This window comes from Tarenaya hassleriana, unplaced genomic scaffold, assembly GCF_000463585.1.
Source record: "Tarenaya hassleriana unplaced genomic scaffold, ASM46358v1 Cleome41, whole genome shotgun sequence".
NCBI classification, from domain to species: Eukaryota; Viridiplantae; Streptophyta; class Magnoliopsida; order Brassicales; family Cleomaceae; genus Tarenaya; species Tarenaya hassleriana.
Window position 1 is genome coordinate 657,431 of NW_010966933.1, and position 21,668 is coordinate 679,098.

Sequence of the window (21,668 nt, forward strand, 5' to 3'; positions counted from 1 at the left end):
AGGGGGGGGGGGGGGGGGAATAATCTTATTTTAAGACATATTTTTTATGGAGTATTTTTACAATTTGTTTAACATTTAACCGTGTCCACATGCCTATATGTATATATATACCCAAGACGTATCCTTTATTTTTTCTTTAAAAAAAAAAACAGGAAGTAACATGTATCCCTTCACAAGGATCTCGTGATTTACGAGGAAATACGTTACAACGATCAGAAGGAATGTCATGCCGTCATGGGAGCTATATACATATAGAGATCGATATATATTTTTTCCCTAATAAAGCATATTTGTAATAAAAATATTATTCTAGGTAGGTAAGGAGGCGTGACACTCGACATCGTTCGCAACAAAATATATACATTTACTCGAGACAAAACAAACAAAAAAACTACACCGAGTGATACAGATTTTGTAATATCCAAGTTAAAATATAAGTTTATTACCACATATCGTCAAATTAACCATTTATTTGTGTAGGAAATTAAAAAAAAAAACAAATTTGGATTGTTTAACGATGATAAAACATTCACGGATTCAAATTTAAGCATAGAAAGAGTATTTATTCGTACTTTTTCGATCTTTTGAAAGGTACAGTTAGCACAAAAGTTGGGTGAATTTTATAATTATAATAAAAAAGTTCTTTGAGTCGGACCAATATGTTTGATTAGCCGCGGCCTAATTCGTCGGCGTTGTTAATGCAAAAGTGCATGCATCACATGCATGGTCTTTTCACGTTTGGAACATCATTCATTGGATATACTCTGATTACGTTGCTAATGTATTTAGCATTTTCCCCTATATTTGGCGATTTCAGCGACAAAAATTGTCCTAAAAAGGAGATTTAGTGTTTTTTTTTTAAAAACAAAATGGTGTATTAATAGCACACGTTACAGACGCTGTCCATATAATGCTCATCACTCTTCGTTCTCTTCCCCATAATCGCGACCTCGCCGTCTCAAAGAGAAGATCAAAGGTTCAAAAAAATGTCGAAATCACCGGAAACAGAACACCCAAACAAAGCCATAGGATGGGCCGCTAGAGACAGCTCCGGCGTCTTGTCGCCGTTTCACTTCTCCAGAAGGTCCCCCTTCTCTCTCTCTCTGATCGTAGTTGTCTTTTACTGTTGGGATCCAATGAATTGGGATTGTTATGTTGATTAGATTCGTCGAGATTTATTACGTGTGCTTCAATATTCATCATATGAAAGCTTTCGACCTCGTGGGTGTTTCATCAACGGATCCGCGTCCGCCTTTTTGTAATGAAAAGAAAGAAGGCTTTGCTATGCGTTTCGTGTCAACAAAATTCGTGGGTTTCATGAGAATCTTGGTTAATGTGACGGTTGATCTGCAAATTAATTATATTTGTTTCAAACGACAAAGACCGCATAAGATTTAGAGAAAAAGTACAATATAATCTTGGTTTTGCCACCAGATTCGAGTAGGGGTGTCTGACTTGTCTTTTGGTATATAGTTTTTCAATGTTTCATTTCTAGTTTGGTCCGCTTTTTGTTTTGATCTCATGCACGTACATAATTTGATGTTAATTTGTTTGCAGAGACAACGGAGACAACGATGTTACCGTCAAGATCCTTTACTGTGGGGTTTGCCACTCGGATCTGCACTCACTCAAGAACGAGTGGGGTTTCACCAATTACCCCATCGTTCCTGGGTACGTTTTTTTTTCTGTGAATATATGCTTGCATTTTTATTATGAATTATTATTATGATCCGATTGTTACTAGAATTGGGTGTTTTAACCCGTAACCCGGGGTTTGGAGGTATCCGGCTTAACAAGTACCCGAATTAGGGGTACCCGAATATTAATGATGATGAGATCGAGTATTAATAAGGCTAAGTTTTCGACCTCTGAGTCCGAGTGGTAATACCCGATATATTTGTTAAAAATCTAAAATATACTTTATATTTATAATATTTTTGTCTAAATTATTCTTATTATTTATTAAAATACTTTTATTTTAGTTTATTTTTTTTATCTTTTAAATCTTTCTATACAAAAATTTCACCATTCCAAATTTCATTCTATACCGAATCAACCATTCATCTCTCTCAAAATTTGTTCTCTCTCTTCATCGTGAACTTTTTTCCTTATACTTTGACCTCTCTCATTTGTACTTTTTATATCTATCATTTCATAATTCAAAATTTTATAAGTCGTATGGGGTTGGGTACTCGCGAGTACAAGAACGAGAATCTCATTAAATCTGAACTACAAATAACCGGATTTTATATGAAGCAAAGGCTGAAATAATATTTTTGTAAAATCCGTGGTGATGAAGACGATATAGAGTTTTCTAAAATTTGGGGGTAGCCGACCCATGTCCACTCTTAATTGTTAGGTTCGATTCTCCCATCATCACTCGCACATTTTATAGATTTAATGGTATCGTGCAGTGTTGTAACATGAAATTTCTTTCTTTCAGGCATGAAATCGTGGGAATCGCTTCGAAAGTTGGAAAGAACGTGACAAAGTTCAAAGAAGGAGACCGTGTAGGGGTCGGCGTGATCGTTAACTCGTGCCAATCCTGCGAGACATGTGATCAAGACTTGGAAAACTACTGTCCCCAACTCATATTCACTTACAACTCGTACGACCACGACGGCACCAAAACGTACGGCGGCTATTCCGACACGATCGTCGTGGACCAGCGTTTCGTCCTACGCTTCCCCGACGGGTTGCCACCCGACGCGGGCGCTCCGTTGTTGTGTGCGGGAATCACGGTTTACAGTCCGATGAAGTATTACGGGATGACTGAACCAGGGAAACACTTGGGCGTGGCTGGACTCGGTGGACTCGGTCATGTCGCTGTCAAGATCGGTAAGGCATTTGGGTTGAAGGTTACCGTAATCAGTACCTCTCCGAAGAAAGAGAGCGAAGCCATCGACCGGCTCGGTGCCGATTCTTTCCTCGTCACGACCGATCCCCAGAAGATGAAGGTACGTATGCAAGAGAGAGAGAGAGCAGTAGTTCTTGCATGCATGTTATTGTATAATCTTTTGTCGTGGAAACTTATTGTATAGGCGGCGATAGGGACAATGGATTTCATTATCGACACGGTGTCAGCAGTTCATGCTCTATTCCCGTTGCTTGGCTTGCTGAAAGTGAATGGAAAGCTCATCACTTTAGGCCTGCCAGAGAAGCCACTCGAGCTACCGATCTTCCCTTTAGCTCTCGGTATAAACCCTAAAAAACCCTAAACACGTACGATGATGATGATGATGGTGATGATGATGGTGATGGTGCAGGGAGGAAGATGGTGGGAGGAAGTGACATAGGGGGGATGAAGGAGACACAAGAGATGCTCGACTTCTGCGCGAAACACAACATCGCAGCCGACATCGAGCTGATTAAGATGGAAGACATCAACTCCGCTTTCGTCAGGCTTTCCAAATCTGACGTCAGGTACCGCTTCGTCATCGACGTTGCCAACTCATTGATCTAACGGACACATGTACGAACCACCTGTCGGCACGTATGTTGTCTCCCTATTTTACTCGTCACCTTTTTGTTCCTTCCTTCCATCTTTGGAAAAATGCAGAGACCATCTGATATTATTATTATTATTGTTATTATTATGGTCACGACCTGTTTTTAGCCGTGTCCCCAATGTTTTACCCTCTTGGAGGGTATATTTCAATTTCAGTACATTATGAGATAATTCAGGATAATATTAAAAAATATACATACTTTTAATTTGATAAATAAATAAATTAGATGTTGTCGAAATGTAAAAAAAACAATATCTTAATATCTCAATCCTTATAGGAATTTTTTTTTCGATATGCATAAGTTTTGAGAATGGAGTTTTAATGTTTGGGTTAAGAAGACAAAGTTGTGTAGATAAAAAAAAAATATGCAGTTTCTTTATGTTCCGTCGTTTTCCCCCTCTTCTTTTGTAATTAATTTTTTTTTTATTATGTGTCATAATAGTTTTATTTTGATTTTCCTTTGGGCTTTAGGGACTTTTCTCTCTCTCTCTCTCTCTCTCTCTCTCTCTCTCTCTCTATCTTCTTCAATGTATTATTTCCCGGTTATTGTAAGGTATCAAGGGAGATGAAATAATATATTGTTACATGTATATGAATAGAATGGGTTTGGTTTGTATCGTGTTGCCAAAAAATATTTATATCGTAAGTTGAAAGATGGGCATGTCGGTCCATCCCGGTCGGTCCGTTCTAGTAAGAACATGAATGTTTCGTCAATTCATGGATTTTGCTTTCTTCGGTATTTTCTAGGGGTGAGACATTTCAAGTTCATTTCCTCATAACATAACAATACCGAATCGAAAAAAAATACGGTATTTTTTTTATTCAAACCGTACAAATTCTCGATCGTTATTAATTTTAGAAATACCAAATTTTATGAAACTGAATCGAATTAAAATTTTAAAAAACCTAAAAAACCTAAAAATTATTAGAAAGGTCTAATTCCCAATAGAAATGTAAACAATACCATAATCTTCGAAATTATTTTAAAAAAAATTAATTGCTAATGAACAACGCGTGATATTCACGGCATACATTCAGGTTTCACGTAACGCGAAATTTTTTACTTGTATACGTTCCAAGAGGCCGAAAATCCAACGGCCACGCAGCCACCGTAGAGCTTACGATTAGCTTGTGAGATCAGGACACATGGATTATAGGATGGGTCCCACCGAATCATAATACAAAAGTCAAATGCATCTCTCATGGATCAAACCCATAGGAGAAGTAACAGAGAAAAGTTCCTCAGCCGTTGGATCAGCCACAAATATCTTAAGTCGGTCAATACATCGACGGTTGAGAATCAAATGTTATAATACACCCTGTTGCAGCTGATTAACATTTGGTTTAATATTATCTTCTATTCTTCCAGGACACGATCTTCTTTCAAACCGACATTGTAGTTTCTTTCAATACGACAAAGTAAACGATAAAAAAAATAAATCAAAGAAACGCGATTCACGTAAACGTAATCAGGAGGACAAACGGATTCAAGTACCCTTTCGATCGATCTTCTCGGTTCGTCGATTCTCCGGATCATTCCGACGAATCCGGTGTTAGAATCGATATCCAAATGGCGGAGAAGAAGTTTTCCGGTGAATCGGAAAAGGCGTTTTCAGAGACGGAGATGGAAGCGGCGGAGCAGCTGGTGCAGCTGAGCGAGGAGGAGACGACGGTGAGCTGTAGCAGCAGCTGCAGCGGCGTTGGACATGGCGACAAGACAAGACATGAAGACGTCAGCTCGAGGACCAGTAACGATAGAATGGTGGGGATCGAACAAAACGGCGCCGTACGAGGGAATATTCCCGGTCGGATGGGGACGTCGTCGGGGAAGAAGACGAAGAGGGTTCGGTCTCTTGAGAGTATTTACAGAGCGACGAAGAAGATCCGATCGAGTTAGTCAGTCCCATGTTGTTAATAGAAATATAGGGTTTAGGGTTTGATTAATTACGTTGGTTAATCGTGTTTGATCTTTTTCTTTTTGTATATTGTAATTACGATAACGTCGAAGGTTTAACGTATATACGCAGATACATAGTCGAAGCCGAGGATGGGTTTGTACGTACTCGAACGTGTATATAGAGATGGATCTTAATTAAGTTGATACAAACTCATATTAAGTTCTTAATGAAATTGATACAATTAATACACCTCTTCTTCTCCAGATTTCAATAAAAATTGTATCCAATTAAGAAACAAAAAGATTGTACAAACTCTCTCTCAAGTTAGCTAGTGGGTTGTAGTCTAAAGATAGTAATTACCTAGCCCACATACACACACACACATATATATATATATGTCATGTCAATATTTTTGTGATAAAGAGTATTTATATCCTATATATTTTTGGTAAAAATGTATCCTATATATTAAACGCGATTTCCATGGGTTTTCTTATATGAATCGGATTATACGGCTTAACAAAGGGGTTTCATGAAATGTATAGTTTTTGCGAAATATATTGACTTTGGATACGAACATATAACACAATCAATTACTTCAAATAAACATTACTTGTAACAAATTCCGCACGTTTTGTGCCATATGACGTTGAGAGCTTTTAACATGTCAAGCTGATGGGCCCCACTTACGCATTAGGCCATCACATAAAACTCGTGGACTGGGCCCACAACAAAAGCCCTAAAGCGCTCCCGTTTGCCCGCCCGCCGCTTTGAACGCTGACCTCACGCCTCTCTCTCTCTCTCGGCCATTGGCGGGGAAAACTCAAAAATTTTCCCGGGAAAAGAAGACAAAATTCGACCAATAAAGGACAAAGTAGAAGGAATCACATGAAACCCTAAAGTTTGTGCCCCTATCAATCCAGACCCAAAGCCCTTAGCGCCTCCATTGATCCTATCTAATCGTTTTTTCGGGTTCAACTGTTTCGTTGTCGTCTCGCGTACACGACCTGTTCGACATAATTCCTCTTTGAGAAAATCTGTTCAGGGAAAATGTATGTTGTGAAGCGCGATGGAAGGCAGGAAGCTGTTCATTTCGACAAGATCACCGCGAGGTTGAAGAAGCTTAGCTATGGACTCAGCAGCGAACACTGTGACCCGGTCCTCGTGTCACAGAAAGTCTGCGCTGGTGTATACAAGGGCGTCACAACGAGTCAGCTCGACGAGCTGGCGGCTGAAACTGCTGCCGCCATGACTGCCAACCATCCCGATTATGCTTCCGTGAGTTTGATTTTTCAGTTTCCCCAAAATTTGGAGTGCGTATGTCTAGATTTACTTTCTGTCTCTGGGTATTCTCTGGTTCGGTTGAATTTTCGTTTATAGAGAAATGGGTATCGAACTTCTACTGCAACGCCAAAATTTGAAATTCTTATGCGGAATTCTGGATTGTGGGTTTAATATTTTCTTTAATTGAACTGATAATTGTGCCTATAGGAATTTGGTAAAGTTATGTTTTATTCGTGATCCATCTCTGTATAGGCCATACGATTCAGTCGTTGCAATAGTCTATTGTTCTGCTTGAAACCATCAATCCGATTTCTGGTTGAAATTGTAGTGAACGAAGTTCCGGATTCTGTATAATAGGCATTCTTTTCTTGTCAATTTTCCAGCTAGCCGCCAGGATCGCTGTCTCGAATCTCCACAAGAACACAAAAAAGTCATTTTCCGAGACGTGAGTGTAATCTTTCACTATGTTTTCTGGGTAAACCATGGGAAGTGTTCATGTTTTCATGTGTATCAACTTTGATGGATGATTGATATCTGCAGCGTCAAGGACATGTACTACCATTTCAATGAAAGATCAGGGCTAAAGGCTCCTTTAATAGCTGATGATGTGTATGAAATAATCATGAAGGTAAATAGCTTGCTTTAGGTTCTCAATTTGGTTCTTGGTGGGAATAAGATAACACTTGGGCATAGATATATGTAATGTCTTACTGAATTGGGTTTCTGTTGGCTACTACCAGGATGCTGCTCGTCTGGACAGTGAAATAATCTACGATCGTGATTTTGAATATGACTACTTTGGATTTAAAACACTTGAGAGATCCTACCTCCTTAAAGTCCAAGGAAAGGTTGTTGAAAGGCCTCAACACATGCTGATGAGAGTTGCTGTAGGCATCCACAAGGATGATATCGATTCTGCAATCAGAACGTACCATTTGATGTCCCAGAGATGGTTCACTCATGCTTCTCCCACTCTCTTCAATGCAGGAACACCAAGGCCTCAAGTGTGTTTAACACGTGTATATACAAGTTTATTCGTATATGCAGATTGTTTTCCGAAAATTTTACTAGCTTGCAAATGTCTGATTTGACAGTTAAGTAGCTGCTTTTTGATCTGCATGAAAGATGACAGCATTGAGGGTATATATGACACGCTGAAAGAATGTGCTGTTATTAGCAAATCAGCTGGTGGCATAGGTGTTTCTGTTCACAACATCCGTGCTACTGGAAGTTACATTCGGGGTACAAATGGGACATCTAATGGAATCGTTCCAATGCTGCGGGTGTTCAATGATACTGCTCGTTACGTTGACCAAGGAGGAGGCAAGAGAAAGGGTCTGTCAATGATATACTATGCTAATGCAACCACTATTATTGTTTTTCGTTGTCTTTAGACTATTGTGATCGGGGGTTTTATATATATGTTCTGTAATTGTTGAAGGAGCTTTCGCTGTATATCTGGAGCCATGGCATGCCGACATCTTCGAGTTTCTGGATCTCCGAAAGAACCATGGAAAAGTAAGAAATACGTCGCCTAGTTCTCTCTATTGATTCTTTTTGTGTGTTAGCTTTTAATAAACCGTCATTAAAATTCATCTTTCCTGTTGCAGGAAGAACATAGGGCTAGGGACCTGTTCTATGCGCTTTGGGTTCCTGATCTTTTCATGGAGAGGGTTCAAACTGATGGGCTGTGGTCATTGTTTTGCCCCAGTGAAGCTCCTGGTTTGGCAGATTGCTGGGGTGAGGAATTTGAGAGACTATACACACATTATGAGAGAGAGGTGAATTCCTTTCTGGTCTTTTGCTTCTCTGCATATTAAACATAAGTCTTGCATCTTAGTACTGGTTTTGGTTTGTCTTTGATGTATAGGGTAAGGCCAAGAAGGTTGTTCAGGCACAAAAACTATGGTATGAAATATTGACATCCCAGATTGAAACAGGGACACCATACATGCTTTTCAAGGTAACAAATAGTCATGATTCTTTAATCAATCGCCTTATACAACCTCTGGTTCTAACTTTTGATTTCTGATATTCTTTTTTAGGACTCATGCAACAGGAAGAGCAACCAGCAAAATCTGGGTACGATAAAGTCTTCCAATTTATGCACTGAGATTATTGAGTACACTAGCCCTACGGAAACTGCTGTTTGCAATCTTGCATCTATTGCTTTACCTCGATTCGTAAGGGAAAAGGTCAGTACAAAGGGTCAGCACAGCATATGAACTTGCTTTTGCTCTCTCACTCAGGATATAACCATGGGTTTTCTTACGTTCACAACAGGGTGTCCCTTTGGAGGCTCACCCATCTAAGCTTGTGGGCAGTATGGGCTCAAAGAATCGGTTCTTTGATTTTGACAAGTTAGGAGAGGTCAGACACTCTTTGTCCATCTCACTGAGAATGTCTATATTCATTGTATTATATCTTGGGAAATTCTCCATGCCTTCGTGATTTTATGTAACTTATTTTCATCCTTTTGTCGGCCAGATTGCTGCAACTGTTACTGCAAATCTTAACAAGATAATAGATGTGAATTACTACCCTGTGGAGACTGCAAAATATTCAAATATGCGTCATAGGCCTATCGGTATTGGAGTACAAGGTCTCGCAGACACATTTATCCTTCTCGGAATGCCATTTGACTCACCTGAGGTAAACTTGCTTGGGATGAGATATCAACCATTGGAAAATCTCTTCTCTGCCTCTCCCTCTCTCTCTCTTTATTCTGAGCTTCTTTTGGAATGATCTCAGGCCCAGCAACTCAACAAGGACATATTTGAAACAATATACTACCATGCGCTCAAAGCATCTTCTGAGCTTGCTGCTAAGGATGGTCCCTATGAGACATACCAAGGAAGTCCAGTGAGTAAGGTATGCATCTCTCCATGCAAATCTCTGGAGGGCCTGAAATCATCTTCTTCACCTGTTGTCTTTTGTATCAATCTTTAGGGAATTCTTCAACCTGACATGTGGAATGTAACACCCTCTGACCGCTGGGATTGGGTTGCTCTAAGGGATATGATATCTAAGAATGGTGTGAGGAATTCACTTCTAGTGGCACCAATGCCAACGGCTTCTACAAGTCAAATTCTTGGAAACAATGAATGCTTTGAGCCATATACCTCAAACATCTATAGCCGCAGAGTCTTGAGGTATGCCTTTGCTTAAGTGGTTTTGCCAACACAAGAAAGTTCCTCTGTTTTAGGTTGTTTTTTTGCTTAACCTGGATCTGCTTTGTGTCTCCAGCGGTGAATTTGTGGTGGTGAATAAGCATCTTCTTCATGATTTAACTGATATGGGCGTCTGGTCTCCTGCCCTAAAGAACAAGATAATTTATGAGAATGGTTCTATTCAAAAGGTCCCAGAAATACCCGTTGATTTGAAGGCAGTTTACAGGTACAACTTTGTGATGTTTTGTGATCTGTGTATTAATTCCTCCAGATTCAAAAGTTTGACTGGTTTTACCCCTGCAATCCAATCTCAGGACCGTATGGGAGATTAAACAGAAAACACTGGTTGACATGGCTGTTGACCGTGGTTGCTATATAGATCAAAGCCAAAGCCTGAATATACACATGACCGAACCCAATTTCGGAAAACTCACTTCCTTGCACTTCTACGCCTGGAGAAAGGTACTGGTTGGTTTCATTCTATGCTCGAAACTTGGAATGGACATGCATAGGAGAAAAACGGCAGAACCTAATTAGTCTTGTTCTGTTTGGGTTTGGTTAGGTTCATACTTTTGGTCCAAATCCCTAGCTTGAAATTGCAATCTCTTTCCTGATTCACAAGATAAAACAGATGACTCTGTTCCGTGGTTCATCTGTCTCATGATGGTAGTTTTTTGATATTTGTGAAAATATGAAAAAGGGTCTGAAAACGGGGATGTACTACTTGCGATCCCGTGCTGCAGCCGATGCAATTAAGTTCACAGTTGATACAACAATGCTCAAGGTAAAACCGATATTCCCCATTCCAACCTTCTTCTCTTTTGCCACATTTCTTCTGTTATGTTGCAGAGAAATGTGACATTCCCTGAAATTTGTGGGTTGGTACTTTACAGGAGAAGCCTGAAGTAGCAGCAGCAGCAGCAGAAGAAGAAGAAGAGGTCAATGAAACTAAAATGGCACAGATGGTTTGCTCTCTTACAAACCGGGACGAGTGCCTTGCCTGCGGAAGTTAAAAAAATTGCAGTGAAGTCCTCTTTTCCCTCTAGAGGCTTTCCTTCTCTTATTGGTATTACTTTGTAACTATAATGTAGTATAATATGTTGAAAAAAAATGTTCTTTTAAGTTTAAGATTCTTGTAAAGACCGAACTGGATGTCACAAACTTCACGTGATTTGATTTTTGTGTTTTTTTGTTGTCGCAATCTGTGTAATTGATTCGTTGAAAGCCGTATAGGTTTTCATAAATTGACATTTTGTACACAAATATGAAATTAAAATACCTCTTGAAAAAAAAATTCACTTTTTTTTTTGCAACCCTATAAATTTGATGATATATCTTTTTGGCAGCAAAAATTGGTGTAATTTTTTTTTATTGAACCATGAATTTGTCTAATTAAATATACGAAATACATATTTTTTTTTTCCAATTGACGAAAAAAGTAATGGTCAAACATGTAATGGGCCGGGCCATAATCAAAAGCCCATTAAGATCTGAGCTTCTAGACTCTTCCCAAAAGAACTTTTGAGGAAGGCTTGAAGAACAAACCCTAGTCCTCTGACGCTGCTTCTCTCGCTATATAAACCCTCACCCCTTCTTTTCCGGTCTCATGGTCTTTTTCACTCGCCGTTGAAATTTAGGAACCCTAAAATTACAGTCTGCGATTTTCGTCTTTGGTTTGTTGTAATGGTTTTGTGATCTCCAATGAGTATTATGATCGGTGAAGTTTAGGGTTTGTTTCTGTGGCCATTGATCGGTGAAGGTTAAGATTCTACTTTGGTTTTGTGTCTTGTGCCTATTGATTGTTTTTTTTTGTGTTCGATGATCTGAATTGTCGTCAATGATGATAAATCCAAAGGCTTGTTTCTCAAACATTCGCAGTTGCCGCCTAAGAGCTTTCGCCTTTCGCCGGGCTTGAGAGCTAATGCTGCTTTATCTCCTTCCTTGGATGTCTGAGACATTTTTGTATATCTTTCGAAATTTGGTTTTGTCGTTGTCTGGGACTTTGTTGTCTGCCCCTTTAGCAGGATTGATCGAGTGCTTTAGGGATGAACAAGTCCCCCACATGTTCATCCATCTAATTCACTTTGTCAGCAGTCTATCCTGGTTTCTTGCTGATCATTTCAGGATGGGAAATCTTCTATCAGTTTCATATGATTTCTCAAAATCTCTTTTCTCAATTTTGGAGACGATGATTCGTTAATCCAAATCGGTCGATGATGATGAATCTAAAGGCTTGTTTCTCAAAACATTCGCAGTTGCCGCCTAAGAGCTTTCGCCTTTCGCCGGGCTTGAGAGCTAATGCTGCTTTTATCCTTCCTTGGATGTCTGAGACCGAAATGTTATACTTTTATTCTATTCATGCTCTCTAGTGTTTGATTGAATGATTAATAACAAGTCTACTGTTGGGGATGAGTCCAAAATATGATCGAGGATGATAATTTCAAAGGCTTGTTTCTCAAAACATTCGCAGTTGCCGCCTAAGAGCTTTCGCCTTCGCCGGGCTTGAGAGCTAATGCTGCTTCCATCCTTCCTTGGATGTCTGAGATCTTACACGCACTCTGTTCCTCTTTGGCTTTATGTATCAGATATTACCGGTTTTCCCTTTGTGTTCTTTTATGAAACGGTTCACAGATATTGTGAGAAGAATTGAACTCAGCTTCTTAGTTTACTGCTACTAACCGTCGAGGCATTATGTGTTTTGTTTCATTTTTCAGGAACAACATGGCCCGGGCAGGACTGATCTCGTCTGGTCCTGGGATGAAATTTTCATATTAGCCGTTTACCATCCTTGGTTTTGTAACTCTGTAATTTTGTATATGCTTAATGTGTATCTTGTAGTTCTCTCACCCTTGGGTTGAGATGGTTCTGTATCTGCTTGTAAATCTTCATTTTTCTGTCTGAATATCAGATTGAGTAAAAAGTTTCGTACGTTGTTCCTTGTTCATTTTTCACTGTCATCGCTTGAATGGTAGAAACAAAAAAAATCGCACCGTTGACGATTCGGACGTGAAGAGAACTCGATTGTTCGTGAAAGAGATCTTCTTTCTTGGGTGATTGATTTAGTTAGGGCGACAATGTCTAAGAATCTGAAAGTTTGATTTCAACACACTTTTCCTTGTCTAAGAAAGGGTGTAATAAAAGAACCACGAGTGTTTCACCAATCCTCTCGTGTATATCGAGGTCTAAGCTTGGTGGCCGGTAAAGCTGACGCATATTATACGTCTCCCTCGCATTGTGGAACTTCACGGTTTAAACGTGAAGCTCGACTTCGCGTACTGAATATTTTAACCCAACACATCTGGTGATGTCTTTCTTTGACTGTCAAAACAGAATGAAAGCCCGACGAGGTCCCGACACAATGGCGATTCTATGCAATCTGACACAAGGGTTTAGGGCCTCCAACTGGGTTTCGAGCTTGTCCCTCGCTGGCTTACTGGGTGTCGCCGGTTTCGTTTTTGCCCTAAAAGAGGGTAGATTTCGTAACTTGGGCAGCCTTGGGCTGTTCTCTGTGAAAGATGACGCTGAGGATGATTCGTTTCTCGTGCCCGGATTGCAGAATCTGGGTAATAATTGTTTCCTCAACGTGATCTTGCAGGTAAATTGTTTCGATTTCTCGCTGAGTTTTTCTTGAGTTGCGGAAACAACGAGGGAGAGGTCTATTGGAGTTGGATACAATGTTATCTGTTTTAATTTCACTAGCTTGTTGGTATTTCGGTGAACTTGCCCGCCACGACTTGATCGGTTGAATAGATTTTTAAGCTTTTGTAGGGTTTGTTTGATGCATCTCAATGGATTCCTCATTGAAAGTTTGGATTTTGAAATGTCATCAGGCTCTGGCAAGCTGCAAAGATTTCCGGGTTTTTCTTCAAAGGGTTATAGATGAATCTGAAGCAACGGTTGTGGGAGAACAAGATGAACACTTGCCACTTACCTATGCTTTATCAGCTCTTCTGGAAGGTAAAGCAGATATCGCCCCTTCGTCTTTGCTATCCCATTCCTGGTTTATATGGGCATGTAACCGAGCGATAAGGTCACTGTATTTTTAGCAGAAAAATGGCTGATAATGACAGTAGTATTTGCCTTATACTTTGTTGCCACAGAACTATGTAGGATTGAAAGACGACGAGCTGTATCCAGCCCTCGTAAAGTCATGCTGGCATTGTCATGTTATGTCCAAAATTTCGATTTGACGAACCAGCAGGTTTGTTCCCCTTTTGATTCTCCTGCTTTTGGATCCTATCTGGAATTCTTTGGTCTTCTGTGAATGAGTTTGTGAACTCGTCAAGTGTAGGATGCAGCTGAAGCGCTTTTTCACCTGATGTCGTCTTTGCAAGAGGAACTAACGGATTGCTATATTCCTTGCCAAAGTACTCTATCTGATGTTATCGCTTCTCTCAACTTGAGAATTCTTGCCCCAAGTGGGAGTAACTGTTTATCGTCTGAGCTCGAGAGATGGCAGAAACGCTTTCTTGGACCATTCGATGGAATTCTTGGCAGTGTACTGATGTGTCAAACTTGTTCATGTCAGGTATATTAGATTCTCACCTGTAATAAGCTGTTGCTTATTTATATACTTTTTTTCGGATCACCTTTCTTGTTTTCTTTATATGGGTTTTGGATCTATGGTACTCTCTGGACTTTGTTAGGTCTAATTTTTCAACTTTTGCAGATCTCCCTCGAGTTTCAGTTTTTTCATACACTACCTCTTTCTCCTTTACTTGATAGCGGTTCCAACATTGTACGTTATGGAAGGTTCATTCTCCAATATTCCATATGTTCAATGCCTCGCTTTTTACTTCTAAAACCCAATTCTCTTCAGAAAAAAATGACATCTTCAGCACTTTCAATTGTATCGGCTTGGGTTGTAGATGTTCGGATGTACTGTGGAAGATTGCTTGAAGAACTTCTTTGTTGCTGAGAGAGTCGAGAATTATTACTGCAGCAAATGTTGGCATGCTGCTGCACTGAAGTACTTATCGGTGAGAGGAGCGGATGAGGTAACTCATTCCCGGCTTCTTGTTACAGCGTCAAGTATTTTTGCCTTCCCTTCTCCGACGCAGAAAACACATGTATGTTATATCTTAATGGTGTTCCTGAATGTGTAAATCAGACAGATATCGAAAAACTCAAGAGCTGCACTGGGCAAGATATATGTGACTGTAAAAGTGCCCTTCATCTTGAAACCATGCCATGGTCGAATAGCTTTTCTCATACTTTGAAGCAGTTAAGCATTGCTCGTTGCCCAAAGGTATGGACTTCTCGAAACATTTATTTGAAAGTAGATGATGGTTAAGTGAATAAGATACAGGTTTGAAGGGGCTGATTATAGGTTGTAATAACACTTGATTTCTGTTCAGATAATGTCTGGCAAATCCCCTTTGACTGATTGTAATGAGCAGAACACGGTGATGAGAAGAAGCTAAATGCCCTCAAGTCCTGTCCGATCTGTTTTAGTAATATCTTTTTTGTTTGCAGCTTCTATGCATTCAAGTGCAACGCTCTTCGATGACCATGTTTGGAGAATCAGTCAAACTAAGGGTAGAATCCTATGCCCTTCTTCCTTATATTCGTTCATGCACATTGTCTTGAGAATCTAACTGGGATAATGAACTCAGGGTCATGTTGCATTTCCAGTGGTCATGGACCTGTCCCCGGTCACGACCTCTGTTATAGGAATGAACCCGGAAGAAAGCACCATGAGAAGGCAGAAGACAAGGCGCCAAAAGCTCAACCTTCAACCTGATGCAAGTTTAGTGTTAAACTTACTCAGACCTACAGAAGGACAGATACTTTCTGGTCCAGTGGCTGCACCACTACTGGATCCTGACCAAAGCAAGCTCCTTTATTACAGCGAGAGCCAATGTAGTAATCAAAAGGTTTGTTCCCATCCCCTGTCTGAGAATATGGTGAGATTGAGTCATTCCATTTGCGATAACTTAAAACTTTCCCTCGTTTTCTTGGCGGGCAGGTAACGGTGGAACAAAAGCCATCAAGAAAGGGCAGTTTGTATAGACTTGTGACAGTGGTGGAACACTTTGGGAGAACTGGGAGTGGCCATTACACCGGTTACAGAGGCGTGAAACTGGAAACACGAGAGGAGGAGGAAGAAGAAAAGGGTTGCGAGGAATTCAGGTGGTTTAGGATATCTGATTCCGAAGTGTATGGAGTTCCAGAGAGTGATGTTCTTTCTGCTGAAGCTAGTTTGCTCTTCTACGAGAGGCTTTGAACACCCAAGAGAGAGAGAGAGAGAGAGAGCAAGACGAAAACACTTGTAATTCATGAGTTCTCTGAGGGGCAAAATTGTCATTTCGTTTCGTACACGGATAAGCTTTATTGGGCCGTGCGCGTTTCGTCTAAGCCCATTTACCTTTCTCTGTTTTCATCCCTTTTGTTGGGCCCTTTGTTTGATTGATCCCATTGGCCGTAACGAGATTTGTATGCATTATGATTTAATAAATAATAGAAATACAAAATAATTTAGAATTTTGGATTAAATAATAGAGTTTAGAGCTTTTTTTATTTTATTTTGGGGATATAAAGAGGATAAAAGATGGGTTGATGGAATATGAAGAAAAGTGTTGAAATCCGTCACGAGTTTCTTAAGCCGAAAGGGGAGGTTTTGACCTCTCTCTCTCTCTCTCTCTCTCTCTCTCTCTCTCTCCTGTTTTTCAAACAAATTGCATTTTGGACCTCAGGGTTTATCGGGGACCGAGTTTTAAAACGTATCAAAAATGAGATTTTTATTTAGGTCAATACCTTAGACGAGAGTCATAGGTTTGACCATATAAAATAAAATTAGCATTTGTACGTTTAAATGAATATCCATCACATCTAGTTAACTTATACTTGGGCTTAGTTTACTGAACAATATTCCATATTTTTATGTGGTGTTTGTAGTTATGAGCCTCGCGTAATATTAACAAATTGTGCCGTGTTATTCAAATCAATATATATATATATATATATATATATATATATATATTTGATATTTTATATAGTGGCAGAGCCATATTGACAGGAGTGGGGCACATGTCCTCACTGAATTTTAATATTGATTTTTTTCTAGTCAAATGAATATCCTATCGAATTTTTTCTTCTAAATATGTTGTTATATATATATATATATATGAACGAACAGAGATATGTAAGTAAATATTATCATACCAATGCACCGTCAAAATACCACGCATCCGCCAAATGTTGTTATTTAATAATAATAATAATAATAATAATAATAATAATAATAATAATAATAATAATAATAATAATAATAATCCCACAAGAAAACTAAGGAAACCTCCTCGGCCTCTTTTTGCTTTGTCCCTTTGTCGTTTTGTCTCTCTTAGCAAATGTCACGCCATTCTTATTTTTTATTCCAATTGTGACACTTTAATTTTTTTACCAAAATTTATTTTAAATAATGTTATACATATATATGGATCGTTACATATCAGATTGCAAGTTAAGCAGAAATCGTAATTGGTAATCGTCGGTGAATATCTTTTATTTGTAATAAAAGAATAATATGAGGAAAATATATTTATTTTATTATAATATTAGATTTTTTTTTAAAAAAAAAAAAGAGAGGCAAAATGGAAGGAAAAAAGACTATTCTCCTCTCCAACTCGAAGACCCATCTCCCTTAAAATGGAAACGAGGAAACTCAGAGGAAGCCCATTTCCCCCAAGGAGAAAATCACGACATTGAATTTTCTCTTCTGTGATTTTCTCCTCGCAAAAATTCTCGGAGCTTCCTTTGCTCTTCGCCGCCGCCGTCGTGTCCGCCGTCTTTTGAGGTCAGTATGCATCGCCTGTACTATTGGTGGATCTGTTTGATTCGTTCCAAGAGTTTTTTTTTTGTATGTCTGCTTGGTGAAATTTGGTCGTGGTGGAGTTGATTTTAGGGTTTTATTCTTGTAGTGTGCTTCTCGATGAGCTTCTAGATTGATATCGAGATTCGGATTCTCTTTGAGCTGCTACCATGGTTCTGATCTGAATCTGTGTGGAATTTGAATTAGATGTTAACGTTTTAATGGTTATGGGGCATCGGATCGATTGGAACTTGTCATGTCCAAGTTTGAGGTTTGAGATGAGTTCCGTCTTTTGTTGTTGTTTTTCTGGATCTCAGTAGTTGACATTGTGGGGTCTCGAAATTGATTTGGCTTCCTTCTTTAGTAAGTTTTTTCTATTAAGCTTCATGGTTCGTCTCAGCATCTATTCTGATAATTGATCTCGGAAGTCCATTGTTTCCTCTTACTTGCATTCCTACAATTCCTATGATTTCAGGATCCAGATAGTTTTTCTCCAATTCCTTTGTTCTTTTAGTTCATATACTGCTCTTTGTATTTGTGAAAATTTATTGTTGAATTTGCTCTTATTGAAGATTTTGATCTGCAGAAATTTGATCGGTGGGTAAAAAATGACTGCAACAAGCAAGACGGACAGGAAAGCGGCTCTAGACATTGCATCATGGATGTTCAACATTGTTACTTCGGTCGGAATCATCCTCGTTAATAAGGCCTTGATGGCTACTTATGGCTTTAGTTTTGGTAAGTAACTCGCCATATTTCAATGTGAATGCACTTACTACTCAAATCGTGTTACTTTAATTATCGATGATTATCTTGTGTTATGTCTGTGACTCTTCCTTTTTATGTAGCCTTCAATTGGATATACATTGTATAAAATTACGACATTTTAGAATTATAAGCTTTTTCTGGTTGCTTGGGCATCTATGGTTATATGCATCCCCTGATCTTGTAAACCGTTGATTAAATTTCTTTTAATACCATAGTTTGTGAGATTCTTAGATGTAGATCCTAGTAATCTAATTCTGTAAACAGACGATGACATGTATGGTTTCTTCTCTGTCTTTATCTTATTTCTTTTTGTACTAAATAAGAGTTAATTGAACAGCTAATTAGAAAAGGGTATGCAGTTAAATTAGTTTTTTCGTGTTTCATTCTTGGTCAATAGTAGAATGCATATGATATCTTACACTGGGCATTAGCCTTGACACCCTTATTGCTCTATTTCGCAGCTACAACATTAACTGGTTTGCATTTTGCAACTACGACATTGTTGACAACTGTCCTCACATGGCTCGGGTATATCCAGCCATCCCAATTACCATTGCCAGACCTTTTAAAATTCGTTCTTTTTGCAAACTTTTCCATTGTCGGGATGAATGTGAGCTTAATGTGGAATTCCGTGGGGTTCTACCAGGTCAGTCTCCGGAGCTTAACCCTTTTTTGGTGATAAAACTCCAGAGTTTTTACACTTTGCGGAGTTCTTCCTCTCACGTAAATATTGGAAACTTAACCATCTATGTCTGCTCCAAAATTATATTGCAGATTGCCAAGTTAAGCATGATACCCGTTTCTTGTCTTCTGGAAGTTGTCCTTGATAATGTTCGATATTCAAGAGATACAAAGCTTAGCATAATGGTAGTTCTTGTTGGTGTTGGCGTCTGCACTATAACAGATGTCAATGTCAATTTTAAGGGATTTTTAGCTGCTGTCATAGCCGTCTGGAGCACAGCTCTACAACAATATGTAAGTATAACCTATGCCCAAGAACCAATATTACACCGAGTTGGATTGTATTGGAACAGTTCTTATTCAATTTGTGATATCATATTCTTGATCCATGCAAATTTCATATTTGGGGTTTACACAGAATGAAAGTTCGATTTTTTTTTTCATGTGGCATGTTGGCTGATGTTAGTTTTCTTCTAAGACCAGTATTGTTATTGGATTACTTTTGCAGTATGTGCATTTTCTTCAACGGAAGTATTCGCTCGGTTCCTTCAACTTACTGGCACATATGGCTCCGGTCCAAGCCGCGTCTTTGTTGTTGGTTGGACCCTTTCTAGACTACTGGTTGACAAACCAAAGAGTAGACGCATTCAACTTCACCTTTATGTCTCTGGTAAGTTTTTTTCGCTTCGTCTCTCAATGAATCATGATTCTTTTCTTTCCGTCGAGTCTTGAGATGAATCCTTCCTTTCACTGCATTGCTCATGCCCTTTTCACGAACTCGAATGTTTCTATATTGGTTTGGAAAAGGCGAATCCCTCATTCATTAATTCATTCACATTGCCATATAACAAAAACTCTACAATCGTCCTTTTCTTCTTCTTCTTCGTCTGATTACATTTTCCCGAATTCGTGCAGTTCTTCCTCGTATTATCGTGCAGCATAGCGGTAGGGACGAACCTCAGCCAATTCATATGCATAGGGAGATTCACGGCAGTGTCATTCCAAGTGCTGGGACACATGAAAACGATTCTAGTATTGGTATTGGGATTCACTTTCTTCGGGAAAGAAGGGTTGAACGTACAAATGGTGGTCGGTATGGTGATAGCCGTCCTCGGTATGGTATGGTATGGTAATGCATCGTCTAAACCGGGCGGTAAAGAGCAGCGTCGGAGCCTCTCCTTCTCCGGCGGCAACAAGTCTCAGAAACTCAATGTCTTATCAGAATCTTCCCAAGCAGATGCCAAGGTCTGAAAAAAAGAGATCAAAAGTATATGACAAGACACAAAAAGGAAAAAAATATATATACAAGGTAGATGAATATTTTGATCCATATGTCTTGTTATTATTGTTTTTATAAAAAAAAAAGGGGGTTAATTTATTTAACAAGCTGAATTTCTGTTTCCTGATTTTGCTTTTTTTAATTTTATTTTCCAGAAATTTTGTTTTTCTTTTCCTTTTTTGTAACCCATAAGGGAGTAATCTTCTAAAATCTCGAGTTCATAATTTGTCATTGTATTTGTAGCCTAATTTTATCTTATGGACATATTTCACCGTTTGCGACTTGGTAAATTTTTCTTGCAATTATTTTTTTTTTCCTTATCATTAATGTTTTTCTCTAATACCAGAAAAAGAGAAATGTGAACATTTGGGACATAACGGGGCAACAAAAAAAATCTATAGCCATAAAAGAACGGGAAAGCGTGCGCTCACACACACACGTGCGAAAGTACTTTAGCGTATAATGTCGGAACGGGGAAAAGTCTTTTTGACGGAACTGAAAGCAACGGAGGCAATCATGGCGTTTAAACGGGGGGCTTTGTAGCGTCGCACGTGCGTCTCTCGTGACTTCTCTAACGACAACGACTTGTTCCGACAACTGCCTTCCCGTTTTCTATAAAGTCCGTGATACCCACCAAATTCCATCCCATAATAAAACTCATCGACTATGAAATAATCCTCTTTTTCACTTTAATTTACTATCGAGATTTTATCTTGTCATAGATAATTATGAGTCTTAAAAAAATCAAGGGATTATTTATTTACTTATTTCAAAATTAAGACATTTTTTCTCCTTTCTATATCATCTCATGTTTCTTACGACATAAAATCCAAAGCAAATTTGAAATTTCTTGTATAGTTTTAGCCACAAATGCGTAAACCGATATTTGCCATATCTCAACCATTAATCCTCAATGTATCTATCTTTTTTTCACCCGTGGAATGGATTCGGATGCGCGTTAATATGATATTGTTTATCTATTTTATCTTTGTTAAAGTAATATATTTCATATTATGCTAATCTAACCTAATAATGCATGCAGAATTATTATTACTCCCTCCGTTTCAAAATAGTTATAGTTTTAAGTTATTTTTTATGTTTCAAAATATTTGTAGTTATACATTTTTAAGGCATTTTTTTATAATAGTTTCCAATTTTATCCCTACCAAATTCCAATATATTATTAATGATTGCATTGTTTTTATCATCAAATAAAGGTATATTTGACTTTTGATCCACTTTCTTAAAAAATGTGAAACAATCTAAAAC

The 21,668-nt window shown here is 38.7% G+C and overlaps 5 protein-coding genes across 8 annotated transcripts; all 5 read left to right on the top strand.

The window, feature by feature from the left end:
- Nucleotides 1-909: 909 nt before the first annotated feature.
- LOC104824830 (probable cinnamyl alcohol dehydrogenase 9) lies at nt 910-3,679 on the top strand. The gene is made up of 5 exons (XM_010557003.1): nt 910-1,084; nt 1,558-1,671; nt 2,444-2,957; nt 3,042-3,195; nt 3,267-3,679. The coding sequence occupies exons 1-5, from the start codon at nt 987-989 to the stop codon at nt 3,461-3,463; spliced, it is 1,077 nt and encodes a 358-aa protein (XP_010555305.1). The 5' UTR covers nt 910-986; the 3' UTR covers nt 3,464-3,679.
- Nucleotides 3,680-5,079: 1,400 nt separating this feature from the next.
- Nucleotides 5,080-5,406, top strand: LOC104824948. Its single transcript, XM_010557148.1, has one exon. The coding sequence runs from the start codon at nt 5,080-5,082 to the stop codon at nt 5,404-5,406; it is 327 nt and encodes a 108-aa protein (XP_010555450.1).
- An 832-nt stretch (nt 5,407-6,238) lies between these two features.
- LOC104824831 (ribonucleoside-diphosphate reductase large subunit) lies at nt 6,239-11,062 on the top strand. The gene is made up of 17 exons (XM_010557004.1): nt 6,239-6,685; nt 7,075-7,136; nt 7,232-7,319; nt 7,432-7,695; nt 7,786-8,026; nt 8,133-8,209; nt 8,302-8,472; nt 8,562-8,654; nt 8,737-8,886; nt 8,975-9,061; nt 9,179-9,343; nt 9,443-9,562; nt 9,641-9,843; nt 9,938-10,087; nt 10,176-10,323; nt 10,562-10,645; nt 10,755-11,062. Exons 1-17 carry the CDS (start codon nt 6,458-6,460, stop codon nt 10,872-10,874), a joined length of 2,451 nt encoding a protein of 816 aa, XP_010555306.1. The 5' UTR covers nt 6,239-6,457; the 3' UTR covers nt 10,875-11,062.
- A 364-nt stretch (nt 11,063-11,426) lies between these two features.
- LOC104824832 (ubiquitin carboxyl-terminal hydrolase 27) lies at nt 11,427-16,288 on the top strand. Of its 3 annotated transcripts, XM_019203887.1 has the most exons (10): nt 12,955-13,456; nt 13,692-13,818; nt 13,962-14,062; nt 14,153-14,389; nt 14,531-14,599; nt 14,730-14,858; nt 14,972-15,109; nt 15,337-15,399; nt 15,477-15,737; nt 15,830-16,288. In XM_019203887.1, the coding sequence occupies exons 1-10, from the start codon at nt 13,166-13,168 to the stop codon at nt 16,085-16,087; spliced, it is 1,674 nt and encodes a 557-aa protein (XP_019059432.1). In that variant the 5' UTR covers nt 12,955-13,165; the 3' UTR covers nt 16,088-16,288. The 3 variants fall into 3 exon arrangements, with proteins under 3 accessions (XP_019059433.1, XP_010555308.2, XP_019059432.1); XM_010557006.2 differs by lacking the exon at nt 14,531-14,599 and having other exon boundaries at nt 12,953-13,456; XM_019203888.1 differs by lacking the exons at nt 14,972-15,109; nt 15,337-15,399; nt 15,477-15,737; nt 15,830-16,288 and having other exon boundaries at nt 11,427-13,456; nt 14,531-14,613; nt 14,730-14,852.
- A 1,199-nt stretch (nt 16,289-17,487) lies between these two features.
- LOC104824833 (UDP-galactose transporter 2) lies at nt 17,488-20,672 on the top strand. 2 transcript variants are annotated; one of them, XM_010557008.2, is made up of 6 exons: nt 17,488-17,656; nt 18,244-18,409; nt 18,901-19,085; nt 19,214-19,414; nt 19,629-19,790; nt 20,036-20,672. In XM_010557008.2, exons 2-6 carry the CDS (start codon nt 18,280-18,282, stop codon nt 20,369-20,371), a joined length of 1,014 nt encoding a protein of 337 aa, XP_010555310.1. In that variant the 5' UTR covers nt 17,488-17,656; nt 18,244-18,279; the 3' UTR covers nt 20,372-20,672. The 2 variants fall into 2 exon arrangements, with proteins under 2 accessions (XP_010555310.1, XP_010555309.1); XM_010557007.2 differs by having other exon boundaries at nt 18,258-18,409.
- Nucleotides 20,673-21,668: the final 996 nt, after the last annotated feature.